Source organism: Mesoplodon mirus (genome assembly GCF_964341445.2).
Source record: "Mesoplodon mirus genome assembly, chromosome: 18".
Classification (NCBI taxonomy): domain Eukaryota; kingdom Metazoa; phylum Chordata; class Mammalia; order Artiodactyla; family Ziphiidae; genus Mesoplodon; species Mesoplodon mirus.
In genome coordinates, this window is record NC_138994.1 from 40,375,020 (window position 1) to 40,387,672 (window position 12,653).

Here is a 12,653-nt window from a genome sequence, read left to right on the forward strand (position 1 = left end):
TGGATAGTTGTTCCAAAACACCTTGGAACAGAGATTTCAACTAAAACATAACATGTATATTCCTGAAAAGTCTGATATTCTGTAATAGTATAGTTAAATATAAGACTTCTGGGGAAAATGGGATTATGGTTATTACTTAAACTTTGCAAGCAGAGCATTAGCAAAAACAACAGCGACCCTAATAGAAGTAATAATACTGTTAAAGCTCCAATATCATTTGCATTTAGACTACAGTCAATTCTTTGGTAGCTATAAACCCTATAGTTTATGCTTCCTTTGTTAATCCTTGAGGTCATTTGCTTCCAGTAGAAAATAGTATGTTTCATCAAAATAAAACTCAGATTTGGGGTATAAAGATTTTTATCAACCTTTAAAAACAAAAAAGTACAGGAGAAAATGTCTTTGCAGTTTCTTTTTAACATTCCAATCTTCATTAGTTAGCTTAACATTGAAAAGCAGAGCAGTTCTTGAATTAACTAAGCCAGCTACTACCTGCGCTAAATGAAAACTAAATGCAGACTTTTCAAATCTTTTTAAGGTCTTCGTCTATCTCAAAGGCTATTTCTTAATTACAAGACAGCTTGATCCTGAGAGCCTGAAATCATTCATGTGCAAGGAACAATCATTCACGAATCTTTAGGACTCCCATATCATTCTCTTACATATGCATATGAGCTAATTTGTGTTACATAACACGTATAACAAAACAGATTATATTTCGATTCAGCAGATTTTGAAAATGCTCCTCAGGTGATCTGATCCGTGCCCTAAGAACTACTATTACAAATCAGTATTTTCCACTGACTTCTTCTCTAGTTAAATATTTAACAAAAAACAAATTCCTTGAGTGTCTATTATATGACAGGCACTAGGCAGAGTGGTGAACAAAACAGGCATGATGCTCATCTTCAAGGAGTTTATAATTTTGTATTGGAACATTCTGATAGTAATGTGAGGGAAGAAGTTAAGATTCCTACCTCACATCTTATATCACAATGAAAGCCAAATAAGAGCAAACATTTATATGAGATTTATTAGCAAATCACAAGAAGCCTCAAACAAACAAAAAAAGGCATTCACATTATCTTGAGCTCAGGAAAGCCAACAGCAAAAGACATTAAAAAAAAAGATTGATGAATCAAAATAACAATTTTCTCTTCATCAAAATTGAAATAAAAAATTTTAAAGGCAAATGGAAAAAATCATTTGCAAAACATGAATTCTAACAACTCAATATAAAATAAAAAACACACCAACAGAAAAATGGGCAATAGATATGAAAAAGCAATTCATAAAACAGGAAAAATAAACAAATGAAAAAATGTTAAATTTTACTAACAAGCAAATAAATGCAAGTTAAAAATTTATCAAACGATGACTTTTTTAAAAACAGTAGATATGTGGTATCAGTAAGGGCACATAAGACCTGGGAGCCCTTATACCGTGCTATCAGGGACAAAAACTGGTTCACCTCCTTTGCAGGGCAATCTGGATACACCCATGAAAACCTTAAAATATGCCAACTCTGGTCTCTAATTACTTACACTAACAGGAATTTACCTTAGGGAAATAAATAAGACTGTATACCAAAAAAATCAACCTAGGGACTTCCCTGGTGGTCCAGCAATTAGGACTTCACACTTTTGAGGGTTCCATCCCTGGTCAGGGAACTAAGATGCCGCAAGCCACACAGCACAGCCAAAAAAAAACCAAACACAAAAATCAACCTAAAGAAAATATGTCATTGTTCTAATGAGCAAATGAGGTAACCTACATGTGTGGCAATTAAATAAATTACTTTATATCCATATATGGAATATGACTAAAAATAAAACTGTAAACTTAATGACACAAAAAGTATGTATTTAAGCAAAAATAGTTATATACAATATGCAAAGCGAGCACATTAAAATATGCACAATTAACAACAATTTCTAACTGGTGAGACTGTAACTTTTTCTTTCAAACTTATCTAATTTAATCCTTCTATAAATGATATACCTGGGCTTAACAACATTAGAAAAAAGAAAAAAACTAATAGATGCTAATTCTTTCAAAATCCCTACTTCTAAAAAATGGAAAGTCATGATTTACAACTTGCGGGGGGGGGAGAGCAGGACTAGGGGTCAGAGGTCATGGGTTCTCACTCCAACTCAGGAGGCTCGACCTAGGTCACTTAATTTTTTTAATATCTGTCTTCTCTACTATAAAATGGAAATCAGTTGTACTCTGATCCAACATAACACATTATTTAAATGGATGAAGTTTTAAGATCTCTTTCTGCCAAAAAAAATCTATAGCTATAAATTACCTTTGTGGTCATTTATTCAGCCTTGGAAGAAGACCTTTATTCACTGTATTTCTTTCTTTTTTTCCTTCTTTTTTATTTTATTATTATTATTTTTTTTTTTGCTGTGCACAGGCCTCTCACTGTTGTGGCCTCTCCCGCTGCAGAGCACAGGCTCCGGACGCGCAGGCTCAGCGGCCATGGCTCACGGGCCCAGCCACTCCGCGGCATGTGGGATCTTCCCAGACCGGGGCACAAACCCGTGTCCCCCGCATCGGCAGGCGGGCTCTCAACCACTGCGCCACCAGGGAAGCCCCTTTCCTTCTTTTTTAAATGTTTCAAACATTTCTTATAAACCCATAGACTATAATACAGATACTTCACATAGTGAAGCAGGTCTCAATATTCCTAGAAGCTTAGTTCATTTCTAGCTTATCACAAAGAGCTTTCCCCACCCAACTTATTATTTTGAAAATTTTCAAATTTACATAAGAGTTGAAAGACTAGCATAATGGACACTCAATATCTTCATCTAGATTCACTAGTTGTAACATTTTGCTATATTTGCTTTGTCTCTATACACATGCACACACCTACCTTTTTTTTCCCCAGTTGATCTATTTGAAAATAAATTGCAAACATATTCGCTATCTTTTAAATCATTTCTCACTGCATAAAAACTCAAAGAAAATGTGTATTTATTTATCTGATATCAGGGTGGACAGGGCCATTAGCCATAAAGGCAAATAAATTTTATAGGAAAGATATTTGATAACAAAAAGGCAGGGGTAAGAGATATGAACATATGATAGTAAAGGGGTTAACACTTTATTGTTCAAAGTGTTTTAAAGAATTAGTTTATTCTTTCTACAACAAATATTTATTCAGTACCTACTAAGTGCCAGGTACTTCCTAATCTGAAGATTTAATGACAAGCAAAATAGACAGTTAAATATGATAAACTCAGCAACAAAATAAGGGCATAATACAGGAAGATGCATTTCACAAAAGAAAGGCAAATAACAATAAACATAAGAGAAAAAGAGGTTTGATCTTAGTAGAACCTTCTCAAATCCACAATACACACTGTTTGAAATGTCACGAGATATAGCTACATATTAAAAGTATAACAGTTACCTCTAAGACAGAGAATTATAGATAACTTTTTTCCTCTGTATTTGCAAGAATATATTTTTTACATAAATTAGAAGAAACTTTCTTTACAAAAATTATAAGCACAATTAAACCTTACCTAAAACGTGTCTTCTCCTATGCAGTAAGTTAATACACTGCAACTGAATTTAAAGGTATTATTTAAAATTTAATTTAAATTTAACAGAACTGTGCTAGTCTTGAGTCTGACCACATTTTACAGCCCAACAAGCCGACATAAAATGCTTGAGATTCAACAGCAATTGAATGTCATTCAACAGCAATTTTCCTTTACAGCAGTCCTCAGATTGTTTTCATTTACCAAAAAGTTAAAAGTACTGACTTTAAAAGTCTGGAGTATTAAGTCTGTGGTTTTTAGTTTTGTTTAACAAAATTTTTACTTTCCCATAGCACTAACCTTTAGAGACTGGCATAACTGGACTTTCTTTTAGGCGCTGTGCCTGAATATGGCTAAACAAACATTTCAGACCAACAACTCCACAGGGTAAGAGAACAAATATTTACCTTCTTAGCATCTGCAGAAGACCTCACCCCTTCTGGCAGCGTGTGCACTAAAGGTAAGACCGCAGCGCTGACCCGCTGGAAATGGGAATCAGAAACCTGCTCCAGACGTGGTCGCTTGGATTCCAGTGAATCATGATCCACCGGGGAAGGGCCTGGATGAAACTGCTCATATCCAGTTCTCCTTTCTTGAGGCCTAATACATACAAAGAAAATAATCAGTTGAAAATGTTTAAGTGATGTACAACTTCCTGCTAACATCCCTGGTTGAACTTTGAAATAAAAGAAAAGTTATGCTCACTTTCAAGTGAATTCCCTCACCCCAGGAGAATATATACCTCACTATAAAGTACTATTAAACTTAAATCCTGATAGGAAAAGTCTCTTCAGGGGAGGTGGGAGTAGAGGTGATAAAGTATTGAAAGTTGTAACAGAAGATTTCAACTTGCAGAAAATCTGAAGTTGCTGAAAAATACCCATAAAGTATTTTTAAACCTATGCCATAATAACTGAATATAATCTAGACCAGAAGAGCCACCATTTTCAACCAGTAATGAAAGCAAGCAGGAAAAAAAAGAAAAAAATTCCCAGCAACTACCACATGGAAAGATAAATGACTTGAGTTGTGAGGTATTATTAAGACTTAAAAACAAGTCTCTTGAGTGGGAATGCAACAGTACTTTGAATACATAATTCTGATCCCTAAAACATGTACTTTGTCTAGTTTCCCCAAGTACATAAGTATCTTGAAGGTCAGGAATCTGTTTTTAATTTCTCTACATGATATACTGTATAGAGTACTATGTATGGGTGTTTGTTAATTTGACTTTTCATTTTCTACCAAAGTATTTACAGAAGCGACATCTTACCTATGGCCAAGTTAAACGAATGTCTCACAAAACAACTTTTCATTGAAAAGTTAATCATGGGGTTTGGTTTTTAGGATAGATGATAAAATAAACCCTGAGGTCTGTAATTTTATTATACTTCAAAAGTTTGAAATCTCATTCAAGACATAAGATCCCATTGTCTCCTTAAAATTCACAATGATGTCACAAAAAATACTGGAGTAGGAAGCTTCAGGACAGACAAGGATGCCTGTTTTTGCCACTTCTTTTCAATATAGTATTGGGAATTCTTATCAGAATATTAGGCAAGAAAAGAGAGAAAGGCATCCAAATTGAAAAAGAAGAAGTATTTCTATTCGCAGATGACACAGTCTCATATGTAGAAAACTCAAAAGAATCCACAAAAAAATGTTAGAGCTAATAAATGAACAGAGCAAAGTTACAGGTCAACATGTAAAAATCAGTTTTATTTCTATACACTGGTAATGAACAATCTGGACATGAAATTAAGAAAACAATTCCAAGACTTCCGTGGTGGCGCAGTGGTTAAGAACCCACCTCCCAATGCAGGGGTCACAGGTTCAAGCCCTGGTCCAGGAAGATCCCACATGCTGCAGAGCAACTAACCCCGTGCGCCACAACTACTGAGCCTGCACTCTAGAGCCCACGAGCCACAACTACTGAGCCTGCATCCTACAACTACTGAAGCCCGAGTGCCTAGAGCCCATGCTCCGCAACAAGAGAAGCCACCACAATGAGAAGCCCGTGCACCGCAAGGAAGAGTAGCCCCCACTCCCCGCAACTAGAGAAAGCCTGTACGCAGCAACGAAGACCCAACACAGCCAAAAATAAATTTATTTTTTTAATAATAATAATTTTTAAAAAAAACTAATACCATATGATGGTGTGGCCACTTTGTAAACAGTCTGGTAGTTTCCCAAATGGCAAACAAAAAAACTACCATGTAATCAGCAATCCTACTCCTAGGTATATGACCAAGAAAAAGGAATATATAGATAGCCACAGAAAATTTTGTGCTTGAAAACAGCTATCAATTGATGAATAGAAAAATAAAATGTGGTATTTCCAAAACAAAAAAACAAAAAAACAGATTTTCATACTAAAATATCTCTGTAGCCTTTTAGACTTAAAATTCCCTACATTTTACTGACTTTCATCATCTCTTAGTATCATCTTTAAATAGCTTTAAAACAAATTTATCAAATGAATTTTTTATTGAAATGTACCTAATCATTTTAATTTTTTAAAAAAGATAACCCCTCTCCCCGCCGGCCGGGGGCGCTCTAGATGCTGCACGGAGACCCTCTGCACCCCTGCGTACATGGCACTGCGAGTGGTGCGGAGCTTGCGGGCCACGGTCTGCAGCCTGCGCACCATCTCTGCGTCCCTGCCTGCCGCGGGCCTGGGGACTGCGGGCAGGCGCTGTCCGGGCGCTGCGCACCGGACCCACTCTGCTGTCGGGTCGTAAATTCAGACAAATATGAATGGGTAACAACAGAAAACGGTGTTGGAACAGTGGGAATCAGCAATTTTGCACAGGAAGCTTTGGGAGATGTTGTTTACTGTAGTCTGCCTGAAGCTGGGAGAAAATTGAACAAACGAGGAATTCGGTGCTCTGCAAAGTGTGAAAGCTGCTAGTGAACTATATTCTCCTCTATCAGAAGTAACTGAAATTAACGAAGCTCTAGCAGAAAATCCAGGACTTCTCAACAAATCTTGTTATGAAGATGGTTGGCTGATCAAGATGACCCTCAGTAACCCTTCAGCACTAGATGAACTAATGAGTGAAGAAGCATATGAGAAATACATAAAATCTATTGAGGAGTGAAAATGGAACCCCTAAATAAACTAGTTTAAAACAACTTAATCTAGCATAGTTGTCTTAAATTAGTGGTGGACAGATTTTTAAAAAGCAACTTTTAGCAAAAGAAACTACTCACAACAATGTTGCCTGAAGAAAATACCCCTTAACTTCCTAATGATTTCAGATAAACACTATGCATCTTTTTCACAACACCCTGTGATTTTTAGGCTAGTCTCCAGTTATAATATTCAGAATTTCTTAAATTATCTGTGGTAAAACTAGTTATAAAAATTATCTAATTCAAGGATAACATTGTTATCTTAACCTTATATAATACTGTAACTTGCTTACAGCCATCCCTGGATTTGGGTCAAAATACTCAATGAACTTGCCACTGGAAATAAATGGCAGTGGAGAAAAGTTTGTTAGTTGTATAGTGTCCAATGAAGAACATTACTATCTTAATTTTGCAGTACACTGTGTTTGCTGGTGCTATTTTTATACAGTGAAGCAACAGCCTTGCAGGAAAATAAGAAACAGTTTAATAATAAAATAGTCAACTTCTTAAAAAAAAAGATAACCCTCATTTAGGGGAAATATGTCATAAACTTCATAGCTATTCAAAATAGTGGCCCACAAAGACCATCTAGAATTACATCGATTTATTTTATTTATTCCCAGCTAAGGAAGGCTGTTGTCTGAAACAAAATTAATTTCACTTAAATTTAAAAATGTATAAATATGATTTGGCCTCTTTTGTTGCTCAAGGGAAAACCAATTATCTGAGTTTCAGTGAATCTTTTATAATATCTGAAACTACCTCAGTTGTTCTGTATCTGCTTATCTAAATATCCAAATACTCTAAAATGTTATTTGGACTAATTTTTCCAATGAAATCTATAAAACATGATGAATGACATTCACACAGAAATGACTCTTACATTTTATGGGTGCTGTGTTTATAAAATGATAAACATTTGCTAACAAAAAAATTCCTGGAATATATAACAGAACTAAACAGCAAATCACCCCAAATCCCACCACATAGAAACAACTATAATTAGGGGTGAATATCATTCCCAGACATCATTTTTATATATGGATGTATGGATATACGGGCAAAAATAAAACAACAGAAGAATCACCATATTTTTTTTTTTTTTTTTTTTTCCCGATACGCCAGCCTCTCACTGTTGTGGCCTCTCCCATTGCGGAGCACAGGCTTCGGCCGTGCAGGCTCAGAGGCCATGGTTCACGGGCCCAGCCTCTCCGCAGCATGTGGGATCCTCCCAGACCGGGGCACGAACCCGTATCCCCTGCATCGGCAGGCGGACTCTCAACCACTGCGCCACCAGGGAAGCCCTAATCACCATATTTTTTAAATACAGAATATTTGGTTTATTTTTATACAGATAAGTATATAAGAAAAAAAAAGAAATGAAATAAAGGAAAGAATTGCTATATTCCAGGTCAACACTCCTTTAGCACAAGAAATCAGTTCCTAAAAAATTCTTGCTAAAGGGTTAGGAAAATAATTATGAAGAGCATTAATTAAAATTATGATTTTAATTTTTTAACCTAACATATTTCCATTTTAGAAGTCATCAAATCACTCTAGGCACAGTTTTCTTTTTTTTTTTTTTTAAGATAAATTTATTTATTTATTTACTTATTTTTGGCTGCGTTGAGTCTTAGTTGCCACGCGCGGGCTTTCTCTACTTGCGGCAAGCAGGGGCTACTCTTCGTTGCGGTGGCTTCTCTTGTTGCAGAGTGTGGGCTCTAGGTGCGCGGGCTTCAGTAGTTGCAGCACGCGGGCTGAGTAGTTGTGGCTCACGGGCTCTAGAGCACAGGCTCAGTAGTTGTGGCGCACGGGCTTAGCCGCTCCGCGGCATGTGGGATCTTCCCAGACCAGGGCTTGAACCCGTGTCCCCTGCGTTGGCAGGCGGATTCGTAACCACTGCACAACCAGAGAAGTCTCCACACACACTTTTCAAATGCATACCTTTAAACATTCTCCCAATACTTATCTACCTCTGATTTGGGATACTTATATTATTTTTACTTTGTCAAGATTTGGTCCTGATATTCCGTTAAAGAACCATAATTCATCGAGATGTCTCATATGGACTTTCCACTTGAATGGGTTTATGGCTACTGTAGTCCTTTTACCACGGCTTCCATTCTTTGTTTGACTGGATTCCATTACGTAGATATTCTTCAAGAAACTTTAGATGCTCAGTGCTTTCATGTCTAAAAACGCCTGCTTGTTGCTTTTAAATGTGTCTGATATAATATTCTTGGATCTCAATTTCTTTTTCTCAGAATTTTGTAGCTATTGCTCTACTATTAATATCTTCTGTCAGATTCTTTTCCCCCTATCAAGGATTTGTGTTTTGCTTCCTGGATTCCTGATTCTTTTACTTAGCCTTAAACTTTAATGATAACCAGGATCTGTCTCAGTATTGATCATTCTGTGCAAATTTTTCTTGGAGTAAGGTATGTCCTATCAACCTATTGAGTTCCTCCTTCACATTAAAGGGGAAAAAAGTGGGGGTTTTTTTAAGTTATGAATATTATTTCCTTTCCTTTACCAGGTTCTCCACCTCGGAAACACATGTTCTTATGACATGTTGGATGATTTTAATTTGCCCTCCTTATTTATCCACTTCTTTCTAATTGCTTTAATCTCTGTCCTTTTCTTCTGCATCCACTCTGATCATTCCTAGACCTTTCTTCCAAGACAAAGGTCTGACTTTCAGCCACATCTATTTTATTCCTTGTTCCTTCTCACTTTATATATTGAATTTAAAATGGTGGTCTTGGGGGCACAGGAATGTCCAATCTTTCATTTTATCTGATATGGTTGCCTTATTTTGCTTTTGAATACTTCATTATTAATTTTAAGTTCTACAGTGCACAGCACTCACGGGGCATGCTCTTTGTTTTTCATCTTCTTTACACACACAGGTCTTTGTTTTTGGAACACTGTATTGCTTTAATCTTCCTTTCCAGAAATATGTTTCCCCTGTTCATGGCATCCCTTACCCTCTTGCTCAGACATACTATGAGCAACCCTACCCAGACTTCTTCTTTGGTGTGGAATGGTGTGGGCGTTTTCCTTGCTCATCCCCACTTTGCCTGGAATGTGTTTGTCTACAGATGGAGGACTGGATATGGCTTTCTAAATACTTTTCTGGAAGTATATAGCCTGAGGAAACAGAAAAGTGGGGGCAAATCAGGGGAAAACTGGGATGGGGCTGTGACAGCCTTTGCTAAGGATCCTGGCCCGCTCCACCAGCCGCACATGTAAAGCAGTCCTGAGGGCTTTGGCTCAGCACTTTGGAAAGTGGCACACTGTAACTATCCTTCCTGCAGAACAGCATAATGGGGACTCCTAAGCCAACCGTTCACCACATCATCACCCCCACTCATGTCTTCCCAAATTAGGGAGCAATCATGAGAAATCCTATGACTATACTAACCTTCTTTCTTTCTTCAACACTGCTTCTTTGAGAGTAAAGTAGGAACTAGGAGGCCAAGTTGTGCAATATTCTTCTCATTCCTTCCTTGAATGCCACTTTTCCAAGTTTATGGCAGTGGCTGTATCCTTTCCTTCTTTATGCAGGGTGCATTTTTAGCCCTTTTAAAAAAAACCATCTTCGTATATTTGCTAGATAGTAGAGGAGAGTGATCTGAATTCTCTCCACAACCTTCACCAAGAAATGCATTTTACAATGATTTTAAACATGGCCAAATAATTTCAAACCTTTTATCATCTTAAAACCTAAACAGTAATCATATTTTTAAAATAGTAAATCAGGTTCTTTACAAAACTGCTAAAACAAAACTTCAAAATCCTTTCGATTAAGAGTGAGAATGGAGTAAAGGACCGCAGAAATGGTAAGGACCCTGGAGAAAATGAGTACCTGCCATAGACGGGGCCAACATTACCTGACCAAATACTTATCCTTTGCAGACAATGCCATTATTATCCTCATTTTTTTTTTTTTTTTTTTTTGTGTGTGGTACACGGGCCTCTCACTGCTGTGGCCTCTCCCGTTGCGGAGCACAGGCTCCGGACGCGCAGGCTCAGCGGCCACGGCTCACGGGCCCAGCCACTCCGCGGCATGTGGGATCTTCCCGGACCGGGGCACGAACCCGTGTCCCCTGCATCGGCAGGCGGACTCTCAACCACTGCGCCACCAGGGAAGCCCTCTTATCCTCATTTTTACAGGTAGAAAATTAAGGTCTGAGAAGTCTAAATCACTGACTGGCAACCCTGTCTGCAAATGAGAATGACCTGGGTCCAATCCCAGAGACTCATTTAATTATTCTGGGATGGGACTTGGGAATCAAGCTTTTAAACCTCCCCAGGTGGTCCTAATATACATCCTGAATTGAGAACACCTGTTTACACAATGCTACAAAGTCCACAACAGCTGACCAGGATTCAAACCTAGGTCAACCTGACTGACCACTACACAGCATTAACTCCGAACTCTGGAAACAAGTTTTTAAGAGTTTGTTAACTATTATGACAACTACTCCAAAAGGTCAACAAATATAAAAGAGCTCAAAATGTAAACTGTAATGACAGCTTGGTTAATAAGATTACAAGATAAATATAACAAAATTAAAGTAATAAAATAAATGACACAAGTTCAGTCCTGGATGGAAACATAAAAGAAAGCCTGTTACCTGTCAGAACCTGGGTGAAACTCTGAAAGCAGGGAAGGTCGTCTACGAAGCTGCTGCTGCTGCTGTTGCTGCAAGAGCTGTGAGGCCTGACTGACTTCGAGATGAGAAGAACGATAATCAGGGACTGCAAACTCCTAGTGGTAAAATAATCATAAACTAATTATTAACCAAGAAGTGAAAAGCATCATGAAACCAAACCAAGGACAAATGAACAAAGGCAGTTATGGTCCACTAAGTATGGAAAGAAGCAGCAATGATTTCAATCCTTCACTGATTTAACTCTTTCCCATAACCTAAAACAATCAACATTAACTATATATCATTCAAAAGAATTCAAAATGAGATTTCCTGTTCAACCTATATATTTTTTTTAATTTTTAAAAATTTACTTATTTATTTATGGGGGCACTGGGTCTTCATTGCTGCATGTGGGCTTTCTCTATTTGTGGCGAGCGGGGGCTACTCTTGGTTGCGGTGCAGGGGCTTCTCATTGCGGTGGCTTCTCTTGTTGCAGAGCACGGGCTCTAGGCTCACGCGGGCTTCAGTAGTTGCGGCACACAGGCTCAGTAGTTGTGGCTCGCGGGCTCTAGAGTGCAGGCTCAGTAGTTGTGGAGTACAGGCTTAGCTGCTCTGCAGCATGTAGGATCTTCCCAGACCAGGGCTCCAACCCGTGTCCCCTGCAGTGGCAGGCAGATTCTTTTTTTTTTTTTTAATATATTTTATTTATTTATTTATTTATTTTTGGCTGCATTGGGTCTTTGTTGCTGCGTGTGGGCTTTCTCTAGTTGCGCCAAGTGGGGGCTACTCTTCATTGTGGTGTGCAGGCTTCTCATTGCAGTGGCTTCTCTTGTCACAGAGCACGGGCTCTAGCCTCGCAGGCTTCAGTAGTTGTGGCACATGGGCTTAGTCGCTACGCAGCATGTGCAATCGTCCCGGGCCAGGGCTCGAACCCGTGTCCCCTGCATTGGCAGGCAGATTCTTAACCACTGCACCACCAGGGAAGCCCGACAGGCAGATTCTTAACCACTGCGCTACCAGGGAAGTCTCAACCTATATCTGATTTATTCTTCTAATAACATATCACAATAACTCCTAATCTATATTATTCACATAATAAGGTCTCAAACCTTTGTGTTCAATATGAAATCCTAAAAAGCATTCCTATCTTAAATTTAAAGTGGGTAAGCTGGAAGGGACACAGAAGCCATCTAGTTAAATCCACATATATTTACAAATGAAGAAACAGAAGTCCAGAAAATCAACCTGCTAGTTAAGAGTAATAGTTTTTCCATCATTCTAGGTGGGTGTTTTATGTTTGTTT

General features: G+C 38.0%; 1 protein-coding gene and 1 pseudogene across 18 annotated transcripts in view; one reads left to right on the forward strand and one right to left on the reverse strand.

Moving 5' to 3' along the window:
- The window catches only part of NCOR1 (nuclear receptor corepressor 1), a gene marked incomplete at its 3' end in the record, with an annotated part of 146,190 nt that overhangs the window by 105,934 nt on the left and 27,603 nt on the right, over positions 1-12,653 (reverse strand). For all 17 annotated transcript variants that reach the window (XM_082602808.1, XM_082602803.1, XM_082602799.1 and 14 more), the window contains exons 3-4: positions 11,333-11,466; positions 3,965-4,157 (exon numbers count right to left, since the gene is read on the reverse strand). In XM_082602808.1, the coding sequence (XP_082458934.1) occupies positions 3,965-4,157; positions 11,333-11,466 (327 nt within the window). The remainder of the gene's footprint in view (positions 1-3,964; positions 4,158-11,332; positions 11,467-12,653) is intronic.
- On the forward strand, positions 5,256-6,666 carry LOC309792867 (glycine cleavage system H protein, mitochondrial-like; annotated as a pseudogene). Its single transcript has one exon. The product of its transcript is annotated as a glycine cleavage system H protein, mitochondrial-like (transcript).